At 37.2% G+C, this 27,892-nt stretch overlaps 5 protein-coding genes across 6 annotated transcripts; 3 read left to right on the top strand and 2 right to left on the bottom strand.

Annotated features, from left to right (window-relative positions):
- Positions 1–1,940: 1,940 nt before the first annotated feature.
- Positions 1,941–6,379, bottom strand: LOC147535395 (bifunctional L-3-cyanoalanine synthase/cysteine synthase 1, mitochondrial-like). Its single transcript, XM_086645655.1, has 10 exons — positions 5,605–6,379; positions 4,332–4,441; positions 3,758–3,815; positions 3,406–3,669; positions 3,178–3,315; positions 3,040–3,091; positions 2,881–2,960; positions 2,704–2,763; positions 2,546–2,626; positions 1,941–2,209 (listed from the first exon to the last, which is right to left on the bottom strand). The coding sequence occupies exons 1-10, from the start codon at positions 5,779–5,781 to the stop codon at positions 2,111–2,113; spliced, it is 1,119 nt and encodes a 372-aa protein (XP_086501781.1). The 5' UTR covers positions 5,782–6,379; the 3' UTR covers positions 1,941–2,110.
- A 1,539-nt stretch (positions 6,380–7,918) lies between these two features.
- Positions 7,919–9,744, top strand: LOC147535394 (transmembrane protein, putative (DUF677)). The gene is made up of 3 exons (XM_086645656.1): positions 7,919–7,988; positions 8,081–8,158; positions 8,624–9,744. The coding sequence occupies exons 2-3, from the start codon at positions 8,113–8,115 to the stop codon at positions 9,664–9,666; spliced, it is 1,089 nt and encodes a 362-aa protein (XP_086501782.1). The 5' UTR covers positions 7,919–7,988; positions 8,081–8,112; the 3' UTR covers positions 9,667–9,744.
- Positions 9,745–14,978: 5,234 nt separating this feature from the next.
- Positions 14,979–17,600, top strand: LOC147535393 (ATG8-interacting protein 2-like). 2 transcript variants are annotated; one of them, XM_086645653.1, is made up of 3 exons: positions 14,979–15,201; positions 16,279–17,132; positions 17,263–17,600. In XM_086645653.1, exons 2-3 carry the CDS (start codon positions 16,299–16,301, stop codon positions 17,365–17,367), a joined length of 939 nt encoding a protein of 312 aa, XP_086501779.1. In that variant the 5' UTR covers positions 14,979–15,201; positions 16,279–16,298; the 3' UTR covers positions 17,368–17,600. The 2 variants fall into 2 exon arrangements, with proteins under 2 accessions (XP_086501779.1, XP_086501780.1); XM_086645654.1 differs by having other exon boundaries at positions 15,094–15,201; positions 16,263–17,132.
- A 1,351-nt stretch (positions 17,601–18,951) lies between these two features.
- EMB1691 (Methyltransferase MT-A70 family protein) lies at positions 18,952–25,081 on the top strand. Its single transcript, XM_086645652.1, has 7 exons — positions 18,952–19,390; positions 19,999–22,817; positions 22,964–23,047; positions 23,452–23,556; positions 23,661–23,769; positions 23,971–24,122; positions 24,524–25,081. Exons 2-7 carry the CDS (start codon positions 20,031–20,033, stop codon positions 24,998–25,000), a joined length of 3,714 nt encoding a protein of 1,237 aa, XP_086501778.1. The 5' UTR covers positions 18,952–19,390; positions 19,999–20,030; the 3' UTR covers positions 25,001–25,081.
- A 691-nt stretch (positions 25,082–25,772) lies between these two features.
- LOC147535391 (F-box/kelch-repeat protein At1g57790-like) lies at positions 25,773–27,087 on the bottom strand. The gene is made up of 2 exons (XM_086650190.1): positions 26,535–27,087; positions 25,773–26,269 (listed from the first exon to the last, which is right to left on the bottom strand). The coding sequence occupies exons 1-2, from the start codon at positions 27,085–27,087 to the stop codon at positions 25,773–25,775; spliced, it is 1,050 nt and encodes a 349-aa protein (XP_086506316.1).
- Between the last annotated feature and the right edge of the window lie 805 nt (positions 27,088–27,892).

The following is a 27,892-nucleotide window of genomic DNA, read 5'->3' as shown; positions in this document are numbered from 1 at the left end:
GAAAAAAGTAATTTTGAAGAGGGAGAAATCTGTTGAGATTGGAGAGAGAAATATGTGTGGGAGAAAATAAGAAATAAATCTGGAAAAAAAACGAAAATGGCAAGTTGGTAACTTTTGTATGGCAATTCTGTACATTCGTGAAGAGTACAAGGCTTGATGGGTGGTGCGTCAAATTATTTGTCAGAAAATTTCGCGTTTCCCGGGAAAATTTCGATGGCACTTCCGTAATTTACGAAAAAGATAAGGGCGTTATTAATTTTTCCCGTGCCCTTCTGACGCTTTGAACCTGCCTTCAATTTTTCGCCAACTTTGAGTTGGGCTCTTATTTTGGGCCCAATTTTGGGTTGTTCGTCCAAAACCTCGTTTGAATATGTAGCAGTGCCACATTATAATTCCATTTGCCCCCAATTTGTGACCAACTCATCGTTTTGGCCCCCATAAGTGTCCGGCAGTTCGATTTGGCCTCAAAGGGCCAAATTTTGACGAGATATCCTAGGGGGTCAAAAATGAATTATTTCTAAAAAACAAGCTAAAGGCATAAAAGCCATAACACCTCATTCTTTCTCCTCCACTTCACCTTATCTCTCCTCCATCACACCACCTCCTCTCCACCTCACCTTCTTCTTCTCCCGCGAATGGTTGTCGGCCGGAGTAAAAATTCCGGCCTGCCACCATTACCTTAAAAAAAAAACTTTCTTTCTCTCTCTCCCTCTTTCTTTCTCTCTCTTCTCCTTCATTTCTCTCTCTTTTTCTTCCTTTATCTCTCTTTCCTCTCTCTCCTTTCTCTGTCTCTCCTTTCTCTGTCTCTCTTTTTTCTCTCTCTAAAACCTCCGGCGAAGGGGTTTCCTTCCCCGGAGGTCTGAAGGTCTGTTGAATCGGATCTTAGGTCTGTTGAACAGATCTTCAACAGACCTTCAAAGGTCTGTTATAGTAAACCTCCAACGTAGAAGAAGAAGAAGAAAAAGAAGAAGAGAAAGAGAGAAAGGAAGAAGGAGAGAGAGAAAGAAATTTTTTTTTGTTTTTAAGTTAATGGAGGTGGTGTGATGGACGAGAGAGATAAGGTGGAGTAGAGGAGAAAGAATGAGGTGATGTGGCTTTTATGCCTTTAAACTGTTTTCTTAGAAATAATTCTTTTTTGGCCTCCGAGGATAATTTCACCAAAAATTTGGCCATTTGGGGACAAATTGAACTGCCGGACACTTATGGGGGCCAAAACGATGGGTTGGTCACAAATTAGGGGCCAAAACGGAATTAACCTAAAATTTATTCTTATTTTTCTCTGCAAAAGTACATAATTTTCATTTTGTGAGCATATAAATTTGTATGTATTTAAACAATACAAATAAGAAATTCACTTTTACCTCATTATCTTACAGATGTATCAAAATCATTAGTTTTGTGGTTCAATCCAAGTTAAGTATGGCTAAGAAAGACTAAGAAGGAGACAATTTTTGTTCCCAAATAGTCCAAACATAAAGAGTCGTGATCGATCGGAAACATTATTGTAATTAGGATGAGTTTGGAGTATAAAGCAAAATGTTCACGCAATATGTGTTCAATGCATGTGGCCCATGCCTAGGGTTGGGTACTTGGGTTAACTTTCAAAAACGTGTTGAGTTTGAAAACTACCTGATTTGGAGTTTAGTGGTACATGTCTATACATACATTCTTCTCACATGAACAAATTGTAGACAGATCCACAAGTTGCTAACATCCGAACAATTCTATTCTCCTGTGAGAGGGTTCTATATACTAAGAAGTCACCCGTTTGTATATACAATCTTTTTTTCCTGAAACATCAAGAAATTTCATCGGAAACGTTTGTCATGATTATTATCTAAAGGGTCTGGCAAATGGTTGTGACTTCAAATATCAACAAATGATTATTAACAATTCACAACTCCAATTCTTTCAAGGTTGTGGGTGCAAAAATCATCAAATAGTTATTAAAAAGGACATATTTTATTAGAAAGGATTGAAAACCAACCCTTGAACATTATGCAGCTACAAATCTATAATGTCTTTCAATTGAACAACAAACAAACAATCAAACAGACAGACAGACAGAAGATTTGCACGAAATTCACATAATAATGGGTAACAATCGGCTTTAATCGACTGAAACTGGTTGCATCTTCTCAGCCTCTTCTCTCAAAGATTGGAATAGAACAGATGACAGATATCTTTCACCGAAACTCGCATGAATTGTCTGAAACCAATACCAAATTATATCAGGACTTATATAAAAATGTTTGCAGAATTAAATATAGGATCTTTAAGTCAACACGAACGACAAACCCATTAAACTCGCGCGTATTTGCGCGGGTTTTCAGATGAACTAGGCCCGATGGGCTTTTAACACCCTCTCGGCTTTGTTATCTCCAGACTCGCAAGGAGGGGAGACACGAGTTATAACATTTTCCCACATTGCCTGGGTACTTTGTACCAGTGTAGCAAATAGCAAGCCAGTTTTCCAGAGATAGGCCCGATGGGCCTTATATTCATCTTTTGTCGATATAAAAAAAAGGAAAGAAATTGTTCTTACCACAATAAGTTTGCCCTTGTTCTCTGGTCTTTTGGCAAGCTCCAATGCGGCAACAGTATTAGCTCCAGAAGAAATTCCTACCTGTAAAAACAAATCGATACATGATTCGATAGTCATAATATAAATATAGTTATGTTTGAAGATGAAATTAGTTATACCATAAGTCCCTCCTCTACGGCCAATCTCCTGGCCATATTTACAGCATCTTCGCTCGTAACCTACATATACAAACATAGACTTCAAGTTATGAGCACGCGTCTGAAACTAAGAAATCTACTATTTTTAAATCTATTATCTCATTCAAACGAAAAGCAAAATCTGTAGTAAGAACTTGCCTCGAGAACTGCTTCCATTAAATCCATATCCAATATTTCGGGTTTGAATCCAACTCCATTCCCAGTTATAGCATGAGGACCTAATCCAAAAATTCCCCGAATTTTAATACAATTTTCGCATTTGATCGATAAACTAAGCTATGGGAGCAGACAATTTACCTGGCTTTCCACCATTGAGTACATTGCTCTCTGCAGGTTCAACACCATATATCTACCCACACAGAAAATGGGTGGCCGGATCAGTATCAACCTTATCGATATATAAACAAGTTAGTAGTTAAATAACATGAGATTCACCTTCACATCAGGATTCTTGGATTTGAGGTACTTCCCAACACCAGTAACAGTTCCTCCACTTCCTATTCCCATTACAAAGATATCGACTTTCCCAAGTGTATCATCCCATATCTCAGGACCCGTCGTCTGAAAATGAATCTGTTTTCACAAAACCAAAATATAAGACCTTCATTGGTTTGAAATGGATCAAGATTCTAAAGGGGAAGGGAGTAATGAAGAGGAATTAACCTCAGTGTTAGCAGGATTGTTGAATTGTTGTAGCATGTAAGCATTTGGTGTAGAATCGAAAAGATGCTCAGCTTTTCTAACTGTTCCACCCATTCCTTTAGCAGGATCAGTGAGGATTAATTCAGCTCCAAACGCTCTCATCGTCACCCTTCTTTCTAAGCTTGTGTAAGAAGGCATGGTTAGAATACACTTGTAACCTTTCAAAGCTGCCATGAATGCCATACTTATTCCCATATTTCCTGATGTTGGCTCAATTAACACTGTCTGTTTCACCAAATTAAGCAAATATATTTTTTAGTCCAACGACGAATTAATACTACTTCAGAATCGTAAAGAAGAATAATGAACTAACCGTCTCAGGAGAGATTAACCCTTTCTTTTCTGCATCTTCGATCATAGCACACGCAGGTCTGATACGACAGTTGAGAAGGATAAACCATATATACGAAATAGATGTTCAGACTAAATGTTAAATTTCTATGAGTGCAGTGTAGGCCGTAAATGTCTGTCTATTAGTCGTATGTGGTTTGAGACGTAAGTATGGTGTGGGTACGAACTTTCGCTAATATATATGTCTGTAAAACACGATATCCATAGGGGTAGTAGTGATCAGGCCCAACCCAGGCGTTAGTCGAGATCTAGTCCAGGCTCGGATAAGGTCTAGTTTGGGTAGGCTCAAGTGTGCTAAGACTATAAGTTGTACAAATGATGCAGGCATTAGTTGTACAATCTAGGTTCAATAAGTAGGCCTCCCCAAACAAAACCTACAAGTCTATAACCGTTCATCATATCTATGCTAATTTCTTATACTATGCAAAATGATGGGCTTAGAATTGGGCCAAGCCCAAACATTTCACAAACCTGAATTGGACTTGGGCCTATGGGCTGAACAAGATCTAATTTTTAAATGAAATGAAAGTGAGCACCTGTCTTTGATGCTGGAAGTTGGTTGCATCATCTCTTGCTTGACAGCAATATAAGCTCCACATCCTTCAGTAACTCTGTTCAGATATACAAGTGGAGTTTTTCCTATCAACTGTACAAAAATATAAAGACTATTTAGCAGTCATAAACAACGTTATAAAGAAAACGAACACATAATTGTTATCTACCCAGATCTAAATAGAAATCAACTGTCCATCGAGAGTGAAAAAATTCATCAACCGAGATAGAAAGAGAGTTGACTCGAAAATGAAGACCTATGATTTCTTTCAGGTCTGAAGTAGGTTTTGACTTATAACCTCTTCTAGTATTACAAAGATAAAAAATCAACTTACATCATGATTTTGAAATTAGATTAGGTTTAAATTGTAAGGATTTATTGATTTAAGTCCACCTTAACAATTCGAAAGTCCTACTTCAATTTCGAGATTAGTGTAGATATGATGGAACGGTTAAGATGCATATCACGACATGAGCTCAGTCGGAGCTAGGGCGTACATTCAGGCTGGAAAATACATGTGCACATATATTATGTAAGTGATATGGTCCACCACAAAACAATACAAAGTCCTCTTGTGAGTGGGTGTGTATGATAATAATATTATTTCATGTGTGGCCAATAATTGTAGCAATCACTGTCACTTGTATCCACTGAACCTGACCCTTTGATAGGAAATTGCTTGTTAACCATATAAAATTTATATACAATCTGCCCTTGAATTTTGCACCCTTTTAAATTTTAGAGGATTATATTGATAAGAAAATTAGTACTACTCACTATTTTGGCCCACTTTAATTAGGAAAAATATAATAAACACATTCAAAATATGAGATTGAGGTCTTGAATTGACTAATGTCATAATGTTTGATTTTCTTAAAGTGAATCTCATAATGTTTGATTTAATCTCACTCAGTAATTTTTAACCTCGTTAAAAATAACTAATTTGGGTTGGGTTGTTTTTTTCCAGTCTACCGGATTCGGAATATCAGGCAAATTAGGTCCAGTTTGGTGTGAAACTGGTAAGTTAGAATCATCACAAAACTGCTACTTACAAGTTTATTCAACTGATGACTAGTATTTTTTAGATCATCACAAAACTAATCCACCAGATTATTCTAAACCCACAAGTTTCTCTCTCTCACATGATCTAATCTATTGAGATGCAATTTAAATTCTTCATCTTCAAAGCCCAAATTGTTGAAAGAAAAAAAAGGGAAAAGAGAGTAAGAAAGAAATGAGTAGTAGCTAGTTAGTACCTTAGAAGCATCTCTCTTGACAGTGAGAGCAGGAAGATCAATGGGTAGATCTCTTATTTTTTGAACAAATGAACGTTCAGTTGTTGAAGAATAATATTTGGTTTGTTGTTGAAGAAATGAATTACAAATTTGAGATCCTCTCTTACTTATTAATCTCATCAATAATACTCTCTCCATTGAACAACAACACTTCTTTGATGACCTCTACTCTCTCTTTACTTTCTCTCTCTACTAACTTTACTCTGAGTAGTAGTAGTAGTGTTGTTGTAGTAACTGATTTGAGGGGAATTGTGATATCTTCTCTTTTATAACAATTGGACATGAATGAATGTGTCATCTTTTTGGTGTGGCTTGGACTGGCTTGGTTTGGATGGCTTACACTGACTTGGACTGGCTTTGACCAATCAGCTTTTTGTGGGTACACGTGGAATAAGAGGATTTGATGGACAAATTTTTTAGTATTGGGGGAGTGCAACTAAAAAAAATCCAGAATTTAATTTTTTTTTTTTTTTTTTGTTGAGAAAAAACACCTCCTAAATTTATCTCAGAAAATTTAAATTTATAGAAATGTATGTGTCTACCAAACAGGGCTTATACCCTCCCGTCTCAATAAAGAGCAATTTATGGTCCAAAGTAGCCTCAGTAAGTTTTTTTTTTTTTTTTTTTTTTGAAAGGCCTCGGTAAGTTATAGATGTACAAATGTCTCGCTATAAAACTATCATGACATTAGCTAGGTAAAGGAGATTTCAACAAAAAAAAAAAAAAAAAAAAAAAAGCTAGGTAAAGGAGAACCCTGGTCATGCATCCCAAAAGTGGGAAAAATCAAGGTCAAGGTAGAGTTTTGATTTTCTTCCTGGTTCTTTTTTATCTTTAAACATGATGATATATGTTGTGATAATTAGTAATAGATAAACCCTAGGGTTCCCATGGCCACCAACAAAAAGATAATTCAACAACAAAAATAAAAATTAACAATACCCTTAAAAAAAAAATATTTTATTGGGGTTCTGGAGTAGGAATCTAAATGATGAGAAGAAAGAAGTATTTATTAATAATGCAATATGAAAATCATCTCGATATTTATTGATTGTGTTGTCGGGTTGGAAGTAGTGCCAACCTTGCTAGCATAATTATTCTAATATACATTAAATTAGGTCCATTCCTATGTGAAGTTTCTACGAAGGCTTAACCAAAAAGAATTTTATTTAAATATAGATACTAGATAACCAGCCGTTGACAATAGGAATAATACAAAGAAAAAGAAAAACTCTTTAAATACAAATATATGATATAAGTGTATCTCATACGTGCATCGAAGAGAAATGTTGAGATAAATTAAGATGCTTCCATCTGTTGGATGAATTATAGAGTTAAATTGAGGTACAAAAATTACTTTACATTTTTGGCATAAAATATCAAACATGGGACCTTATTTTGTAATTTTCTCATAATAACAAAAGAGAAATTTTAAGAAACTTAGTTTGAAAATATAAACCAAGAAAAATCCCGAAATATATCAATTTAAGAAGCATCACAATGTAAAAAAATATAATTGAGTTATCAATATATTGTTTATTAGTAGACGTCTTCAATGATCCTCGTACACATTCATAAATGATGCTATCGTAAAGAGATTATGCTGGAAAAAAATCTATTAAAAAATTATTTGAAGTCTCCACAAGTCATATAAAAAAATAAAATTAAAGAAGTAATGTTACTTGGCCCCAAACAAATGGCCCAAGAGGGTAAAGAAAGTAGAAAATATATTAATGATAATATTACATATAAAAAAAATCACATGGATATGATACATACATATATATATATATAAACAAATATATTAATAATGAAAAAAAATAGCCAATCCATTTTTAGTTTAGTTCTTCTAACATGTGCAAGTATATATTAATGATGATACTTAACTAGCAACAAAAAGAAAAAGATTAGATGATACTTAACAAAACTTATATTCTAAGTTTTGAATCACAAAATTCCTATTTAACTTTAAAATCAACAATAATTGATAAGTGAACATGTGATTAATATTACAAATTGGTTTGAGAATAAGAACAGTTTGAGTATAATTTAAATTAATATTACATAGTAATTTAAATTTGTTTGAGAACAAGAAAATTTTGAATAAGTAACATAAATCTTTCCTTGAAAGTATTAAAAGCATGATTTTCAAATCTTCAAGTTTTAAACACTTCTAATAAGACAATGAGAAGAAGAAGCAAGGGGAAGTGTACAAGAATGATTCAAGGAGTTCACTTATACTTCAAGTTCGAAAAAAAATCCAATTTAGATTGGGTTTATAAAGGATTCACATTTTCTAATTTCTTCTTCTGCCTTAGAAATTCCAACCAAATATAATTCTCTCGCAGGTTTCTTCAAATTTTCTCATATTTTGTTTCCATGACTTTAAAATGTTATAATTCCCAATTATTTATTAATTTTATTATTTTATTTGTTGTAGAATTGCTATTTAACTTGTAAGAGGCATTGAATATGAAATATACTATTTTCCCCATTGGGAGATCCCGGAAAAACAAAGGTAAATTATCATTCTTCATCTCCTAAAAATATTTGTATGTTACCACTTCTTTGTGGGTTTTCTCATGTGGGTTTTCTTTGCTTAATACTGACGCGTATGACTCATCTTGATCTCTTAAAAATGTTTATTAGCTATAAGTTCTTTGTGTTTTTTCTACGGTGATGTTTTTAGTCTTTTTACTTTTCATGATTGTGTTAATCTGACTCATCTGTCGTTTGGATTCATTAATAATGTTTATCAGTTACATCATCACTGTGGTTTTTCTCATGTGGTGTTTGTTTGGTTCTTTCTTTTTTTGTTTGAATCTGACTTAATTCATGTGAGTCAGACACATTTTTGAATCATCTCAATCTAACACATGTGAATCAGAAAACTAGTTCTCTGAGTCCATGTCAAATTCAATTTGACTCAGGGAGAAAAGAAAACAAACACTGCCTTAGTCACGGATTTTGCTAATTTGTGCAGGGTCGGCACGTGAGATTCCGAACCAATCAACCAGCGTAGACGTACGTGAAGAATACGCCAATGCTTTTCGTACCGAATCTTATACTGAATTCTGGACACGTGTTCTCGAACTAAGTAACCCGAATGTTATACCGCTGATGGAATGCTCAACCGCAGAAAGACTCCCATCCTACCGTTTATTCGTAGAACATCTATTAGATCCCGACCAACTAACTATAACTCAACTCCTTACTTCAACTCAACCCCAAAACCGCCCGGAAAACCACTCTCTCCTCCTCGACTATTTCTCTCAAACCGCCGATGTCTCTCAACTCTGTGCTCTCTTAATTAAAGACATAAATCAAACTCGTACACTTTACCGTCCCCTCAAAACCACTTTTGAGTCTCTACCAACCTCATCGGAAAACCATTTTCCGACCATATTTAACCGACTAACGGAATTCTCCAACTGTTTGAATTCATTTGGTTCTTCGGTATTGACTCGGTTTAAAGACGTACAAGTTAGTTGTGGTGGCTTGCTTAAACGACTTGAGCTGCGCCGACAAAGAGTCCATGCTAAAGTAAAGCTCGTTAAGGGATTAAAACGTGGGGTTTTCGTTTGTGTTATGACGATAACGGCTACTATTGTTGTAGTTGTTGTGAGCCATGCTCTAGCAATGTTGGTGGTAATGCCTGGTTTTATCACAAATACGCCTAATCTTGCTTCTTCTAAACGTCTCGATTGTATGTCAGCTCAGCTTGAAGCCGCGGCTAGAGGGACTTACATTTTGAACAAGGACCTTGAGACAATCGGTCGGCACGTGACACGGTTGAACGATGAGATTGAACACGTGCGAGAGATGGTTAAGTTTTGGTTAGAAAGAAAAGAAGATGTAGAATCGGTCCAACCGAGTCGAGAAGTGGTGGCTCAGTTGAGGAAGAACGAGTCGAGCTTCATGGAACAGTTGGACGAGCTAGAGGAGCATCTGTATTTGTGTTTCATGACCATAAATAGGGCTAGGACTCTAGTAATGAAAGAGGTTTTGGAGTTGACTAAACATTGACCAGAGTTTGACTTGACACAGATATGGTCAGTTATATTTGACCCAATATATTAACAAATATGTCTGTTTTAATTACCATTGTTTACAGGCGACCTTAGATATCAAATTTTGTAGATAACAATAGTCGAGAAAATGGTTTAGGATCGTGTGAGAGATGAAAACTGAATAAGAATATAACGCATTGACGCACTATACACACTACACAAAGTAAGCACATGGGGATGCCTTGTGCCTATGCCAACTTACAAAAAAAACACTAAACTGGATATAATTTGATTACTTATACAATACTACAACTATAAAATGTTGTGGAGCATCCGCCATTCAGCTAACTTTATCCAACGGAGCCTCCTCTGTAAGTTGTTGGAATGTCTTATGGTGCGGAGAAGCAAATTTGTGTACACAAATACGAGTCTTCGGTCATTTGTACATATAATTTGAGGGTTGCTTGTAAGGTGTCTGCTCGTTGAATTGTAGTGGTCGTGAAGACGGAGGAAAGACTAAAAACGGACTTTTCAGTTTTCAGACACAAATCACTCACTTCTTTTTTCCACCCAAATCCTAATCGCAATCAAAAGCTGGATTCCCTCTGAACAAACCGTAGTAAGTGACCTGATTTTCTTAGTCGACTACGACCCCAAATGTGAGTGGCAGGCTCCACTTAGTCAGATTGTTTCTCACTTTCACAGCTTGACTAAGGTGCTGTTTGTTTTTCATTTATTTTCAGATCTGAAATCTGAATTGGGGTCAATTCAGATTTCAGACGTTTGTTTTTCTTATTTAGGAAAATCTGAAATGTTAGCTGAATTAACTTGATGTCTGAATTGGCTGAAAAAAAACCCACATTTTTCAAACTTCAAAACAAGTCTGAAACCAAGGTCAAAATCTGAATTGTGTTAATTTACATTAATAACCTCATGAATTAAAAAAATCCACCAGAACCACCATCTCCATCTCCACCACCACCACCACCACAACAACCACAACTCCAACCACCACTACAAATCACCACCACCACTACAAATCACCACCACCACTACGAACCACCACCACCACCATTACAAATCACCACCACCATTACAAACCACCACCACCATTGCAAACCACCACCACCACAACATTAACTTACCGACCTACTGTTAAAGAGAGAAACTGATAGAGACGAAACCCTAATTTGCAGATCTACTGTTAGAGAGAGAGAGAGAGAGAGAGAGAGAGAGAGAGAGAGGGATATGAAGTTAAACCCTTGCGTCAATATGCTATTCGAGAGAGACAGAGAGCGCGACTGAGAGAAACGAAGGGTTTACTTTGCAGATTTACTAGGAGAGAAGCGGCTGAGAGAGAGAGAGAGAGAGTGATTGAGAGAGAGCGACGGAACCCTCGCCGGATCCGGCGAGGGTTTATCTTCGTTGATCTACTTAGGGTTTTCTTTTGGGTTTTCTTACTGTTAGAGAAAGAGAGAGAAACAAGTGAGAGAGAAGACTGCCGAGAGATGGAGGAAGAGGGCATAAGAAACTTAGGGTTTTTTTTGGGTAATCGCAAATTGAAATTAGGGCTTGTTTGGCTGAATTGTCAAAAAGGGGTATAAATGTCAAAATTTCAATTCAGACCCAACAATTCAGATTTGGAAAACAAACATCTAATTTGTAAAGAGATTCAGCAAATTCAGATTCAGCAAATTCAGATTCAGCAAATTCAGTTCAGCTAATTCAGATTCAGCAAATTCAGATTCAGACATAAATAAAAAAACAAACAGCACCTAATTGAAACCGACCCCGTCACCTTTTGGATCGTGATCCGCCTCAAAAGTCAGACCATTCAGCATTTCTGTTTCCCCAACGAAGGCCTACAAAAAAGAGGTAATTACTAGAAAGGTCAAAATAATATTGAAAATGAGTAGAAAAGCACAAAACATTTGAAAATTATTATTCAGGTCAAAAAGTATACAAAGACTAAATTACCCTTTTTTGTCTTTTTGTGTAACTAAATTCTTTTATTTTTCTTTAAACTTTAAATCGATATAACTTTTGTTTGAGATGTCGGATTTCAATAAAATTTATATATTTAGAAATGGTTTTTCATTAGCTTTCTAACAAGATCCACTTTCAATATTTTTTTTCCAAAAAAAAAAACCCAGAAAAAATGGTGTTTTTTCGCTTACGTTTTTCTGCAAACACATGTTTGCAACAATCTGTTCTGCAAACAAGTGTTTGCAAACAAGTTTTGCAAACAACTGTTTGCAACGATCTATTTTGCAAACAAACGTTTGCAAATAATTTCTGCAAACATGTATTTGCATTTGCGATATTGCAAACATGTGTTTGCATTCGCGATTTTGCAAACGGCGTTTGCATGTGCGACAATGCAAACTGAGTTTGCATTTGCGACATTACAAACTCAGTTTGCACACGTTTACATCTTCACAAATTGCTTAAAGCCAACTTTTGGTTTCCATCCAACTTCAACCAACCAATTCATTAGAACTCCTCGCATATTCATCGTTACTTCTTTTTGAATTTTTTTGATATAATCCTGTATTGAGTTTGACAATCATTTAATTGTGGAATTATCTCATTGTTCATGAAGAAAAAAAATGGTAAATGGGAATGTCAGGAACATTTCCAAATTTCAGAATGCATTTATAATGGGACAATTAAAATCATAAATATGGGAATGAGTATGAACTAACTCCTGCATAATTAACATCAACTTGAGATAACACTACTGATTCATATAAGGAAAGGATTAAATGATCAACAACCAAACAAAACCATCAAATAAGAAAACCTCTTAATTCTCAACCTGCAACTAAACTCCTTTTGGAACGGGCAAAGACATGCATTTATCAATAGAGAACAATTCTATGCATCATATGCATCAAGACATATATCAAGAGCAGTAGCAATCATGGAAAGAGAGCCTGTAGATTTATCCAGAAATCTGTAGATTTAGTAATTGATTTGAGAACAGTTTAACGACGAAATGGAGTAATGCAAAATGTGAAAGTGAAATTAAGTGATTTGTTTTACTTGAATTGATTAGCACCCACATGAATACGGTCGGAGATTCCAATTTCCCCCTCTAAATGAGTAGCAGAGGAGGAACCATTTGTAGCTCTCCAATTCTTAGCTGCTGCTATGAATACTTAAACTATTCTAAACAATGGGTTTTTCGTATCTCCATTAATAGTATATCGATACGTTTTCCTCCCAAGCAAGAAAACGGCAAGAACTATTGCCATGATTATACATGGAATGCCAAATCCTAGACCCCAACTCAAGTTATCTTCGATGTATGTTAAAATCAAGAGAGAAAAACTACTACCAACACAAACTCCAAAGTACCACCAGTTGAAGAATGAGCTCTTAGACTTGCTTTCTTCTGGGTTTTCTCCATCAAATTGGTCGGCTCCAAAAACTTGTGCACATGGCTTAAAGCCTTTGCAACAGCTACTAGGTCCAATGATGAAAATAAGAATATGACTTGAAAAGTAGAAGGATATATGCAAGAGTTTTGTTTTTGTTTATAGTATTTGGACATTCATAAACTGTGCAGGGTGGTCCTTCTTCAACCACTCCACCTCGGGTTATCCACTTCACTCAAAGGTTGTTAATAATTCCAATAATCACGTTTTGTATCTGTTCAGAGTAGAAATATTTGAGTTTCTAATACGTTACTGCAAGCATGATAAACGGGCTAATCCGTCAAGAAGCATATACAATTCATTAGCTTGCGGATGCGATTTATCTTCTATATCAAATTCATGTACCAAACCTTTCACTTCAATCCAACTTCTTGCAGGAGGTTTATCTTTCAACTTCTCTCCTTTTAGTCCCTCCCGAACATCAACAACTTCAGTCCATCTGTTCTTGTCCGCATACATGTTAGACATGAGCACGTTAGCTCCACCCGATACTCACAGGAGTACTCGATCTTTTCCAGAATATCTTCTCCCAATTTGACATTATCGTGAACTCTACAAGCACTAAGTTGTGATCCTAGTACGATCAGATTGGACTCCATTAGCATCTTCTTCATGACACTGTAAGCCTCTTCAAGAAGCCCAGGTCTGCCAAAGAGATCAACCATGCATCCATAATGCTTAACTTGACGCACAATATAACACTTCCACGTTTTGAATATGCATCAATAAGAGAATTTCTTATCGAACCCCCTACTTCCACCCACCATGCCTTCACTAAATAAGAATGCAAACTCTTAGTGTGGTCCAAAGAACCTAAATTCGCACAAGCTGCCATTAGAGAAACCACAGTAGCCACATTGGGCCGCACAACTAACTCATCAACCATCATTCTAAAAACCCACAAACATTCTTCATAGAATCCTTGCATCGAAAAACTGGAAATCAAAGTTGTCCAAGAAACAACATCTCTCTCAGTCCTTTCATCAAACAACTTCCTGACACCAGCGATAGACCCACACATAAAATAAGCATTAAGCATCACCTGGGTGAGAATCTCAGTAAATCAACATCAATACCCCCCCCCCCCCCCTTTTCTTTTTATTCCTGCAATTCTCTCCTACTCACTTGTCTTTTCTTCTCAGTTAAATAGTTACCAATCCAAACTACAACAACAACAATTATCACCCAACCTTCATTTATCATTCATTATCTCTTCTTCTAGTTATTATGCAAGTTTCTATGAAAACCAAACGAATCATTGATCATCAACAATTCATTCCTTCTTCTTCAATTATTGAACAAGATGAAGAAAATCATCCACCGCGAAAGAGAAAACATAATTCCATTTCAGAATCTGTTCCCGGTGAGGAATCAAACAGACACCAAGAAGAAAATGAGGAAGAAGAATAAAACGATGAAATAGTATTTAATTCTGAATCTGAATCGAACAGTTTACGTCTTTTAGGTATTTTATTACAGTGTGCAGAAGCTTTATCAATGGATAATCTTGATCTAGCTAGTAATCTATTACCTGAGATTTCACAACTTTGTTATCCGTTTGGTTCTTCAATTAAACGAGTTGCCTCTTGTTTTGCTCAAGCAATTCAATCTCTCAGTCAGTAGCTAAAAAGAAAACCTAAAGCTTTTTGAGAAAGAAAGTGATTTTTAATATGTGAGGGTATTTTAGAAAGTAAAATAATAAAAAATGACCTGATTACTAATTATTCAAATTATTTTAAACTTGATATATATAGCTATAATATTTTGATAACTTTTAGTTAATAAAGAAATATACTTGTTTTTTTAGTTATTATGAAATCTTTTACTACCTAAATAGTCATTTTCTATACAAAAAATGTTGAGTATGATTTTTATAGACTATTGATTCGGATAAGCATTTCTTTACGAAGTTCCCTTCTAGGCCCAGTTGACCGGTTATAGCCAGTAAAATAATCAGTTTAAAAAGACTCCATCACCGGTAACAACAGTTTTTCTTTATCTTTAACTGGTTACTCATTTTCTTCTTTCCTTCTCTCTTCAGTTTTCTTCAATTCCCGGGGTTTCCTTTTTTTTTTCTCACATCAAATTTCACTACTAATTTCAATTCCGAGGTAAAATTCACTCAAAACCCTAAAATCTTATCTTGTTTTCTACATCAGATCTGTAAAAAAGTTCAATCTTTTACTAGTTTGCATCTCTTGATTGCTATTCTAATCTTCATTTAATTTCATCTAATTAGGGTTTGAATCTCTTGTATACTAGTCATACTTTGATTTGAGATTGATGATATACGAATTCCTGTTTTTATTTGATTAATTCTAGTTAGCTTCTAGGGAGATGGATCGTGGATGTGTTTTCCCCCCCTTTTGTGGTTAATTTGCTAGCTCTGATTGTTCTAGGTTTTAATGATCTAATTCTTTTTTTTTTCTGGTTTAGTTGATTTAGGGTTTGCTAGAGTTAGAAATAAGACTGAATAAAAGATCTACCAGGTGTGCTCTGTTTAGGTTTACTTCATTAGAAATTTGAATTTCAGTTTTGCTTTGGGGACTTATATGTTGATGAAGTTCTTTCTAGTTTCTAAACCTAAAATTATAAATTTATGACTGTGAATTCCAGTTTCTGTAATTCAGGGTTACTGAATTATTCAATTGAGGGTTGCCCATCATTGATACAGTAGTACTTTTATTGAAATGTTTTACTGTCGAAAGGATAGTTATTGGGCTCTTTAATCATTGGGGTAACCGGGTAAACTAGTTGCTTCGACAGTCAGTTCTTTTTCGTTCTGTCTGATTATCCCTTGATCGTCCCCTTCTTTTCATTTAAGATTTCAGCTTCTTCGACTTCGCGCTACATAGATATTCGCAGTTTTGAAATATTTAATCAATTATAGATATTAATGTTTCCATCCTGTGCCCATTAAGGTGGAAAATGAGTCCTATATTTTTCATATGATACAATCGATCCAGTATTTTGATGGATTAGATAGTATTGATTCAATTTAACACACCTGTTGGTCTTTAAACTTGCCATAAAGAGGTCACGACTAAAATCTTGGTTTGTCATGTACGAGAACGGTGGTTTAAAGTCTATTCTCCTCTCATTTTCTAGGACATGCAATAAGAATTGTATTTGATTTCGGTTTGCAAACTTTATTGAACACGTTGATTTTAAGGAGTTTATTTGTTTAGGGAATACTGTGTCTTGGAAAATGGACGAAGATAAAGAAAGCAAGGAAACTTCAAGCCGTGAGTGGGAAGTTGTATCTCTAACAGCATCAACATATGCTGCTGCACCTGGTCCAGAACCACTCGAGTCAAACGATGGTAGTCATGGTAAATTGTTAGACACAAATGAGGATGAAGTATCTCGTGCAATGTTCATGTCTGGACATTTTGTTTTTCCTCCTAGCCAGCATGAAAATCTTCCGTTGGATATCAACGACAATGAGACTCCTACTGACCCTGAGTCTGAAGTTGGAAATCTTCCCTTCGAGAAATCTGGATTGGATATGGAGGAAGGAGATAAATCTGTCAAAAACAATGAAGATGATTGGGATATCAAAAGATTGAACGTAACAGATGATATAGATGGAATCAAGTTCTTCGATGAAAAGGGTAAGAACTTATCTGTTCATGAATCAGAGTTCAAAGAGGATAGATCTCTTCTCGGACTAGATATGAGTGACAAAGAGCAGAATACATATAATGCCTCGAACTTTAGCTCTATCCAAAATGAAGAAGATATAAGTGGATCAAGCTTGTCCGAAGAAAACTTAATTATTCTCGAGTCAAATGATCCTTTGCTATCAAACCAAGTTTCGCCTTCAAATTCTACAATCCCGACAAACGAAAGCAAATTTGACGAATCTGGTCTTCCATGTGAAGCTTGGTGGAAGAAAAGTGCATCTTCCTTGTATTATCAAGCTAAGGATTCAACTGCAGTTTGGTCTGTTGTTGTTGCTGCAGCTTTAATGGGTCTTGTGATTCTTGGGCGACGATGGCAGTCTCAACAACTCAAATGGCAACCTGTCATCAAAGATGAGGTGTTCTTTGCAATTCAATACATCTCTTTTAGTTTCTTACTTAGTTTCAATGTAATTTTCACGTTTATCGATACTCTTATGCCCGATTTCCTGCCTGTTATATTTACTACTCAAACTTACTGTTTGACAGAAGATGAATCGGATCTTGGGTCCAATGTCGCGATTCAAGTATGCATTTGTGACCAGCCAACAACCTGGTTCTGTTCTCAAAGGCACCGTTTCGATGGGGCTGTAAAAATGATGATGTCGAAAAATGAAAGCGGGTAGAAGAACAAGTGAAGGCGGAGGAGTTGTGCTGCATATATCTGGACTTGAATTTTCTTATCTTCTTAACGACGAAACACAACATGAATCTGTTTTTTTATACTGTTTTAATGAGATGTTTGTATTTGTTTACTGTTACTTTCAAATGTGTATACATGATATAATATACACTATCTAAATTATCTTATGCTGTGTTTTTGCCTACTTTTGTGCAAGATATTTGGTTGATTCTTAAACTCAGTTTACACTCAGCATGTATAGGGTTTCATCTAGGGGTGGGATTTTGGTCCCGAAATCCGGAACCCGCCCACGACCGTCCGAGTTCGAAGGGTCCGTGACCGTCCGATGCCCGAATCGGTCAGTACCCGCCCGACCGAAAGATCTTAAGCGGACGGACGCGGGCATAAGTCTTTACCCGGTGGTCCGACCGAGTCCGCCCGCTTATATCGTCCGCCCGACCGAACCCGTCCACACCCGTCCGTTTATCCTACCCGTTATACCCGCCCGCCTATATGATTGATTTTAAGCCTTTAGATTTGTAGAGTTAGCTACAACAATAAGATTTCAAGAGTAAAAATAAATAACCCTAGAAATCACTTTTCTTAATCTTGTCGTCGTCGTTCTACTTCTCTAGTCTCTATCTCCTCCAAAATCTCAGTATCTCATCAATAACCCGAGAATCCACAATAAACCGATCGTAATCCATGAGAAGAAGCATAGAAACCGATCATACTCCATGAGAAATCTCAATGATTATCTTGCGATTTTGAATTCATTTACTTTTTAGAATTGTAAAGTGGGAGTTTTAGAAAGTTGTATTTAGCGACTAAACATTTTTAATTTCGAATAAAATTTTCTTTATTTTTTCATTAGTGACCGGCGTCCGCCCGACCGATACCTGGTTTGCCCGACTATCAAAATGGTCAGGGACGAGCACTTTGTTGGAGAAAAATCCGAAATGTCCGCCCGTTTTGTCCGGATGTCCGAGTGGACACTTAAGACTCGTGTCCGTTCCGCCCGAACCGGTTGAGTTAGTGTCCATTTCCCGCCCGTCCGGACCGATTCCCACCCCTAGTTTCATCCAAGGGTGTCAAAAGCATATATTGTTGAGGTTTATGCCAATCCTAAAAACTGAGCTGATTTTTATATTAGCGATACAATCAAAATTAAAAAAATACTCTAGTTATATAAATTATTATCTTCGAAGATAACTGACTTATTCTTACACTCTCTATACATTGCTTTTGCTTTCAATTAAGAGTACAGTTAAGATTACTAAGATTTAGGTTGGATCATGGAAATTGACTTCTGAATTTTAAAACATTAAGAGTATCACTAAGATTTATGCTTGAGCCTGCGAGATTAAGAATATCACTAAGATTTGTGCTCGATCATGAAAAACGTAAATGATTTTATTAAGAATATCACTAAGATTTGTAGCGATCATGAAAAACGTAAATGCTTTTGTTAGGAATATCACTAAGATTTGTGCTCGATCATTAAAAACGCAAATGATTTGCCATATTTAGGATATCGTATCTGAATTTTGAAAAAATTTACAAGAAAAAATGGAAAACTAATAAATGATTTTCTAGGGGACAATAAAAATAAAAGATTAACCAATTATTTTAGGCAGCATATGAGAATTACATTTCATAAATGATTGAGCATAAAAAGAAAAATAAAAAATAAAAATAATAAAAAAAATAAACCAATGAATCTAACAGTTAGAATTGCTAGGGCAATATTTTGGGTGAACATCTCGAGGAAGAATATTTGATCCCCACACTCACAGCGGTTAATTTAACTGTTGTTAAAACAAAAATTTATCTTCACACACCACCAAAGACCCAAACACAAAACCTAAAAACTGAATTTTTAGAGAGAGAGAGAGAAAACTCTCTGCTTGCTCTTCGCTTCTCAAGTTCTAACTCTCTTTTTATGGTCTTCTGCTTCTTAAACGATTTCTAGGGTTTCAGTTCAACTAAACACAGGTACGGTATCAAATTTCATATGTTCTTCATTTTGGTCTTCGTTTATTGGATCTATTCATTTTCTTTTCTTGTCTTTGTTCTTCTAACTTGAATGAAAGTCGCTTTATTTCTATTATAGATTTATGTAATTGGTTTCGATTTTGTTGTTATTAGATGTAATTAGGCTTTGGTTGAATGTGTATCTTAATCAGATTTCGTTTCTAGGGTTTTAGCGTATAGTCAGAGAACATATTAGATTCTTTCTGGTTTGAGTCTAGTACTTGATTTTACCTTTCTGTGAGTCAGTCAGTTCATTTAGTTCATAAGGTCCTTATTTTAACACAGGTTTTAGCCGGTTAAGGATTTTTTTTGTTTTTGGCACTTTCATTAGGGTTTTTATTTTGTCAGTATCGTTCCTAGTCTGCATATTGAGCTTGGGTACTAATTCATGAGTAAGTAATGCCATTCCAGAATCATATGGGTGTTTGAGTTCGTCCTCACCTCATTATCTTTATGATTTCAATTTTTGACATGTCCTTAAATTCATCCCTGAATCTGCCATTCAATGAAATTTCAAGCATTTTGTCTTCTTTTAGAGACTATGAATCTGCATTCGAAATATGATGTAGGGGTTTGAAAGGTTCGGGGGGATTTTCTTAGAATGGATGCGCTGGAAAGTCTTCGGAGTTACGTGAAAAGAGATGAGGATTCACCAGATATAAGAGGAGAAAGGGCTGGAGACGAGGAAGACTGGGAAAGTAGTGATAAAAAGAAGCATCGGTCAAGCAAGTCTAGAAAGCATAGCAATGTAGAAGATACTGAAGAACGGGATAGTGCTGGGAGGAGGAAAAGTACTGGTGATAGAGCTGAGAGCAGAAAAAGGTCTGGTGGATCGAGCAAGGCTTATAGTGGAGACGAAGATGAGTATGATGATAGAAGAAAAGATGTACGTTCTAAACAGCCAAAGAAGTATCATGAAGAGAGGAGTGAGAAGAAGTCAAGCAGTGGATTTCAGGATAGGGAGTCAGATAGAAAAGGCAGAGATATTTCAGGGAGTAAAGGTCATGGTGCATCTGATGAAAATGAGAGGAATTCGTTGAGGAATACAAACTCGAAGTCCTCAACTCATGAGAGTTCTCAGAGCAGAAGTAAATTTAAAGTGGACAGTTCTCATGATGTTGAACTTGAAAAGGTTCATGACAGAGATTCTAGACACTCTGATAGGAAAGAAAGCAGTAGGGATAAAAGTCAAGGATCTCGTGAGCGAGAGAGAAATCCGAGGAGAAGATGGGATGAACCTGACCCAGCCCGGAAGACAGAAGAGAGTGTTGCCGCGGATAAAACTGTCTCAAGGAGTGGGAAGATTCTTGGTGATAAGCATGGGAGTTCTAGAGAAAGGACTGATGATGTAAGAAATGAGCGAAGAGACAGCAAAGGCGGGACGGTGGATTCTAACAATGATAAGGGGATGAAAACCGGCTATGTAGAAGAGAAAATGGCTGATGGAGATAGGAGTAAGAGCAGAGGCAGGTCTGAGACTCAGGAAGAAGATTATAGAAGGAGTTCTTCAACTCGTGAAGAGAGATCCAGTGGTCTAAGAGATGACAAGTCAAGGAGGTTCCGAGATAAACCAGGTGGGTTGTGGGATGATGTGGAGTCTAGTGTCCATAGGTCGAGCACCAAGACTCATGGGGAAAAAACTGAAAAGTATAAACAGCAATTGGATCCTACATATGGTGGCCATAAATCTGTCGAAAGCAGGGAGAGATCTGTAATTGCCGATGAAGATGCGCATGCACGGTCAAGAGATAAAATTGGGAAGGAAGTGAGGCACTCTAGGAGGTCACCAACTCCTGAGAGAGGTGGAAGGCGTCGCGATGATTCTGAGTCAGATACTGAAAGAAGTTTCAGCCACAAAGGTGTGGATAGAGAAAAGGACAGTTATACAGATGATAGAGCTAAAGGGAGAGATAGTAGCTGGAGTGAGAGGAATAGAGATTGGGACGGTTCTAAAGACTCTTGGAAACAAAGGCATGACGGCAATAATGAGAAAGAGACCAAAGATGGTGATGGAGATTTTGATCGTGAAAGGGAATGGGAATCCCAGAGGCGAGAACATGAGAGGAGTGACAATGAGAAGCCTCTCGATCGACCTGGATATAGAAAAATCAGCAGGAGGCCTGAAGGTGCAGGCTTTGGAACAGTAAATGGGAATCCTGATATTGTAGAGATTCGGCCCAGACCTTTTGGTTATGGAGAGTCTACGTCGGCATTCCCTGTGCGGAAAAGTGAAACAGGACAGCAGCCTGATTTCACCACTGCCACAAGTGATGAGGATTGGGGATACTCAGAGGACAGACCAAGAACGTCAGATGTATATGGTCCTACAGATGATCAGGAAAGATATCCAGATGATGGTTCATCTGTGTTGGATCAGAATTCAGGGAGGAATAACATTGAAATGCAGAGCGGTAAAGGAAGAGGACAACCGATTCCAAGTTCTAATCGAAGCAGTGGTGGACAAAGTTCAGGTAGTGCTCCACAACAACCTCCATTTGGCAATAATCAGGGTCAGGGCTCTTTCAATCGAACACCTCTTCAAGGGCCAAAAGGAAGCAGACTCGGGAGAGGAGGAGGAAGAGGAAGGATTCCAGGAAGGGATGGGCAACGTGTTGGTATTCAGCTTCCTATGATGGGGCCTCCTTTTGGCCCACTGGGGTTGCCAGCGGGACCCATGCAGGCCCTTGGGCCTAACATGTCTCCTGCTCAAGGACCACCCATGGGGATTGGTGTTCTCATTCCACCGTTTGGAGGTCCCAATGTTTGGCCAGGAGCTCGAGGTGTTGATATGAACATGTTAGCTGTTCCACCTGGTCTTTCTCCTATTCCTCCTGGACCATCTGGTCCCAGATTTGCTCCCAACATGGGGACTGGGCCAAACCCGGGAATGTTTTTCAATCAACCAGGTCCTGTGAGAGGTGTGAACCCTAACATATCTGGCCCTGGTTTTAATAATATGGGACCAATGGGAAGAGGGATGCCCCTTGATAAAGCTCCTGGGGGCTGGGGTCCTCCCAGAATTAGTGGACCGCTTGGTAAAGCTCCTTCAAGAGGTGAGCAGAACGATTACTCTCAAAATTTTGTTGACACTGGTATGAGGCCCCAAAATTTCATCAGGGAGCTGGAGCTTACCAATGTTGTGGAGGATTACCCAAAACTAAGAGAACTTATTCAGAAAAAAGATGAGATAGTGGCTAAATCTGCGTCCCCTCCCATGTATTACAAATGCGATCTGCGTGAGTTTGTTCTATCTCCGGAGTTTTTTGGTACCAAGTTCGATGTCATTCTCGTAGACCCTCCGTGGGAAGAATATGTTCACCGAGCACCTGGAGTTGCTGACCATATGGATCACTGGACTTTCGAAGAAATTCTAAACCTTAAGATTGAGGTACTCTGTGTTCCTTTTTTACCAAGTAACTGGGGGGACCTAGAATAAGTCAATATTGACATGCATTTATATATATTACATTTAGTTGGTGTACTCTTCAAGTATGCAGTTTAAGTGTGTTTTGCTTTTTTCATTCTCTTTTGCAGGCAATAGCAGATACACCCTCCTTCATCTTCCTCTGGGTTGGCGATGGAGTGGGTCTTGAGCAGGGCCGCCAATGTTTGAAGAAGGTATTTATAAGCACAATCTTACTACAGAAAATGATAAATTAACTTTTGAACCAAGAACAGTGTTTTAGTAATTGGTTATTGACCGATGTCACCATTTTCATTTCATATCAAGGATCCCTATGATCAATGGGCTTCTGCCTAATAAAACTTAATCTTTCTTTTAATTGGTTCAGCAACTACCAATGTCGCTTTATTATGTACATTCCATTGGAGATCTTTTAGTTTCAGTTTGAAGAACCAAAAGTGTTTCTCTGGACATCATTATTTAAGCATTCTAATATTCACTAGAGCTTTATATCATTCTCTGTTCTTAGATGGAGCATTTTTTTTGTTGTTGAAAATTACATGGAGCCTTCATCAATTCTTTTGGTATTTACTGCCATCTATGTTTTCCAATTTTGTAGTGGGGTTTCCGGAGGTGTGAGGATATATGTTGGGTGAAGACCAATAAAACAACTGCAACTCCTGGTCTGCGTCATGATTCTCACACTTTATTTCAGCACTCAAAGGTTGGATATATTTTCTCCATATTCTTCAACTATAATCGGATCTACCTTCTTTTTGTCCAACCAGATACTGATAAAACAAATGTTGCTTATTATTTTGATAAAAGGAGCACTGCCTGATGGGTATAAAAGGAACAGTTCGTCGTAGCACTGATGGACATATTATCCATGCCAATATAGATACAGATATAATCATTGCCGAAGAACCTCCCTACGGTAAGTATTTCTCTTCACATTTTACGACATCTTGTCCAGGTTTATTTTTTGTTCATTTAATTTTTATCTCTTCATTTTCTGTTATGCAATTTTATATTGTTCCATGTTTTCTTTAATCCTGTACACCTCCTTCTACTTGCCCAGAAATCTTTAATGCTTTTTTCACGAAACTTATCTCCAACCTTTTAATTGAAATTGCAGGCTCAACCAATAAGCCTGAAGATCTTTATCGTATTATAGAGCATTTCTCCCTTGGACGGAGGAGGCTTGAGCTCTTTGGTGAAGACCATAACATTCGTTCGGGTTGGTTGACTATGGGGAAGGGATTGTCTTCCTCCAATTTTAATTCTGAGGTACGATATTCACCTCTCTACCTATTTCTGGCACGTATTTCATTACTCATCGCCATACCTTCACTTAATCAGCATTCTGGTTAAGGGTGCCAACATTTGTTCCTCTTTTGTCATTAAACTACTTGGAACCACAGAAATATTAAGAGATAATTACTATAACAGTTATCAGCAGATCTAAGAGTACTCAAAACTTACCAGTAAACGATTCTATCATTTTGGTAGCTGTAGTTCGAACTTCTAGTTTTTCATATGAACTTTTGGCTTGATAGTTTAGAACTAGGATATGCTGAACTAGTCGACTGGCTAATGCTTTTCTTCAGTTCTTGGAGTATTTAATTACTCATTTCATGGAAGTTTATAAAATGGAATGAGTGCTGAAAAAAATGTTCAAACTTTTGCAGGCATATATAAGGAACTTTGCTGATAATGATGGAAAAGTTTGGGTTGGAGGTGGAGGACGAAATCCACCACCAGATGCACCTCATCTAGTATTAACAACTCCAGAGATAGAAGGTCTCCGGCCAAAATCACCGCCTCAGAAACAGCAATCGACATCTCTCTCTCTGACGACTGTAAATTCTTCGAATAGAAGACCGGCAGTAAACTCCCCGCATAACCCAAATGTTCTGATTTTGAACCAAGAAGCTTCAAGTTCTACACCTTCAACTCCTGTTCCATGGGGTTCTTCTTCCATGGGTGGTGGTGGTGGTGGTATAAAAGGGGGAGGATTAGAAACTGGAAATGTTGCGATTTCTGATGAGAAGTTTTTTGATAGTTACGGATATAATAAAAATAATAACAATCCAGTATCTGCGCAAGTAAGCACGGAACATCTAGAGTTCGATACTTCTTCTCATGGCCCGGATAAAATGTTGTAACTTAACACCCAAATGTGGTGATTTTGAGACATTGTAATTCTTTTTATCATGATAAAGTGTCTGCCTTTTTTTGGTGAACAATTTTTTCTGGGGTATTTAAGTGGAGTGATGGGTTTTGGACACTAGGACTTTTAAAATAAAACGCCTGCTTAATCTTCGTTTTCTCCCTTACTGGATGATTCAGGAAGAGAGAGAGTGGTGGTAATGAACATTGAAGAGCATTGAAGTGTTTGAGTGGCCGAAGTTCCTAACTGCTGGTCTCTCCCGCTTCCAGAGATGAATTAGCTGATGATATAGAGGAGACATTTGCAGTTGGAGACTGTCTGGACGATATAATTTTCAAAAGATGAGGTCGAGGGGATGATTTTTGTGCATAATAGGAAGGAGTGATCAATGATTCTTGTTGCGTGGACTTAATCAATCAAATACAAACCCATCCTCGTCGCATTTTGACTTGGTCCGACTAGGTTACATCAAAGATGTGATACGCTCGATAACCGCCCATTCAAACTCTTACGACTAGTTTATGTGGTCCGACCGGACCTATAAGAGTTTATGTCACCACCTTGAACCACTTGGGCTACCAAGTGTTGACAACTAGTTTTTTTGTTGAACTGAACTGTCACATAAATAAACTTGGACATAACCTCAATAATCTTATTATATTTCAAAACTAATAATAATAATAATAATGAACAATTATTTATAACAGTGAAAGAAGAAAACATTCCCTAACTCTAGTATTGGTTTCAAAATACATGAAACCAGTCAGTCAAGCTCTTGAACTATTGGGGTTTGGGTGTAGGGTAGGTTCAAGCCAACTGCAGTTCAACGGCTCGCATGTGTCGTAAAAACCCTTAGTACAGCTTTGGCTCCCAACCGGTTGACACTTACCCGTATCAAGAGAATAACATAGAATATCTTCACCATGTAATCTAGGGAAGTAAATTTTGTTCTCCATCCTACTATTGGGAGCAACTCTTAGCAGACAACAAGTATTGCTAATGAACATCATATACTTTCCCAAACTTTCAACTTTAACCCACGTTAAACTCGTAAAATCCAATTCAAATACCCGAATCGACAGTCCAAGATGCCCTAAATCAACTAATAAAAGCTTCCCTTTATACTCAACCAAGAACTTTTTGTAGCTATCATCAAACTGCCATTGAGGACCAGCGAGAACTTCCTTGAACGAGCGACTATTAGTCTTAAAAGCACCCATACTTCCATTATAATCTAGGGAATAAAAAGCTCCGTTGCAGAAAACTGGATTATCAAAACAATACCTGAATATATCCGACTTTGGGTACTCATAAGACCGCCAAGTATTCTTTCCCCATCAAGTGAAAATAACAAAAACTTTTTCTTTGTAATCTTTTTCATCAAATAATTGAGTGATACCAATAACTTTACAATCTGATGAAGTAGGTGAGGACGAGAATGAGAGGCCAGTGGACATATTATTGAACTTGGGAGGTAAGCATGGAAGTTGCTCTTATAAACGGATTGTAAAAGAATATGTTGTTCTTGCCTTTTAAAGTCGTCATTAGTAACCACCCGTCTTTTGAGAAACGAATAGTTGCACCTAATATAGTGTCATGACTATTCATTAAGTACTTCTTACTATTATGCACAGGGTCTACAAAATTGTAGATATTACCACCTTGAGAGAAAACCATCAAAGGAGATAAAGATGTGATTTTAGTATCGGTTTTTGCAGCACAAGTATTCTTATTGATTAGATTCTTCTCTCTACTTACGGCGGCACAAAAATGAACGTAATCCATTGGAGGAGGAAGATAACTTGCTACAGGATTAACCAAGGTATCCCTGCTGAGAATGCCTAATAATGGCTTTGCTGCATCTTCAAGCTCTTCTCTGTACTTATCTTGCCCATCAACCTCCTCATCATCATTATTTGTATTGATTTTCCTGTCCTCTGCATCTATAGTGTTATCTTCTTCCTCTTTGTCTTTCATGAATGTATTTGGAGGCATCATCACCCACTCCGAAGACGAACATGGCATCATCAGTAGCTTTATAAACGGCAAACAAAACTGAAGTACTTGGCCCTTGTATGTCATAATTATACAGGCTTGGGTCTCAGTTGAGTGTGTAATATACGCAACCTCTTGTAAGACTCAAGTCGGCTGCTGAGCAAGAAGCCGTGGTGGTGGTGGTTTGCACTAGAAAGAGTACATGATTCCCTAAACTTGTTACATTATTCCAATGCATTAAAGAGAAATCCAATTGTAATATGTCTATTGTGATAACTGGTTTCCCGGTGGTGCGGATGAGCCCTCTTGAATCGTAGAATATAGTAACCCGAAAGAGTTCATCAGAAGAAACCACATAAGTGCTTCTTGTAGAAGCGTCTCTTCCAATTGAGAAAAAGGGTTCGCTGATGTAAAAAGATTTAAAGGAGAGGAGGAATTCATCAGCACCACCATCTTTGTTCTTCTTTATGTCAACCTCAAGATGCCATTCATTCCAGAAAAATATATATATAGCTTGCCTTTGACACAAACGAGTGATCCATCAGCTATTTCACTTCGAGTAATATTTTCAGACAACAATTCATGTGATCTCCATTGTTTGTCTCCGGGACGACAATATACAAGGGGAGATTCACCTTCATCATCAGGTTCATCAAATTCATTCAAACCAAGCAAGAAAAAGACCATGCTGGTGGTTTTGTTGTTAGAGGGAGGTGGTGGTGCGGTCAAAATACAACTAGAGACAGAATACTTGTCAGATTCCAACCAATTGAGTAAATTAGGCAACTTGATATTCTCTAATGACAATGAAGTCGGTAGTTGTTTATCTCAGACGCTGCCGCCCTCGCCACCACCACCACAACCACCACAACAATCGACATCTCTCTCTCTC

The sequence above is a fragment of the Eschscholzia californica genome, unplaced genomic scaffold (assembly GCF_041429995.1).
Source record: "Eschscholzia californica isolate CP2 unplaced genomic scaffold, dmEscCali1.0.p SCAF_6, whole genome shotgun sequence".
Classification (NCBI taxonomy): Eukaryota; Viridiplantae; Streptophyta; class Magnoliopsida; order Ranunculales; family Papaveraceae; genus Eschscholzia; species Eschscholzia californica.
This window is presented reverse-complemented; position numbering and strand designations above follow the sequence as displayed.

Excerpts from the sequence above, each read along its gene's own strand:
- LOC147535395 (XM_086645655.1), bottom strand. The coding sequence starts at position 5,781 with ATGGAGAGAGTATTATTGATGAGATTAATAAGTAAGAGAGGATCTCAA. Across the intron at positions 2,764-2,880 it reads TAATGGAAGCAGTTCTCGAG|GTTACGAGCGAAGATGCTGT; the intron begins GCAAGTTCTTAC and ends TTGTATATGTAG. Across the intron at positions 2,210-2,545 it reads ACAAGGGCAAACTTATTGTG|ACAATTCATGCGAGTTTCGG; the intron begins GTAAGAACAATT and ends TATTGGTTTCAG.
- LOC147535394 (XM_086645656.1), top strand. The coding sequence starts at position 8,113 with ATGAAATATACTATTTTCCCCATTGGGAGATCCCGGAAAAACAAAG. Across the intron at positions 8,159-8,623 it reads GAGATCCCGGAAAAACAAAG|GGTCGGCACGTGAGATTCCG; the intron begins GTAAATTATCAT and ends TAATTTGTGCAG.
- LOC147535393 (XM_086645653.1), top strand. The coding sequence starts at position 16,299 with ATGGACGAAGATAAAGAAAGCAAGGAAACTTCAAGCCGTGAGTGGGAA. Across the intron at positions 17,133-17,262 it reads AACCTGTCATCAAAGATGAG|AAGATGAATCGGATCTTGGG; the intron begins GTGTTCTTTGCA and ends ACTGTTTGACAG.
- EMB1691 (XM_086645652.1), top strand. The coding sequence starts at position 20,031 with ATGGATGCGCTGGAAAGTCTTCGGAGTTACGTGAAAAGAGATGAGGAT. Across the intron at positions 23,557-23,660 it reads CTTTATTTCAGCACTCAAAG|GAGCACTGCCTGATGGGTAT; the intron begins GTTGGATATATT and ends TTTTGATAAAAG. Across the intron at positions 23,770-23,970 it reads TGCCGAAGAACCTCCCTACG|GCTCAACCAATAAGCCTGAA; the intron begins GTAAGTATTTCT and ends TTGAAATTGCAG.
- LOC147535391 (XM_086650190.1), bottom strand. The coding sequence starts at position 27,087 with ATGACATACAAGGGCCAAGTACTTCAGTTTTGTTTGCCGTTTATAAAG. Across the intron at positions 26,270-26,534 it reads ACTAATGACGACTTTAAAAG|TTTTCTGCAACGGAGCTTTT; the intron begins GCAAGAACAACA and ends TTGATAATCCAG.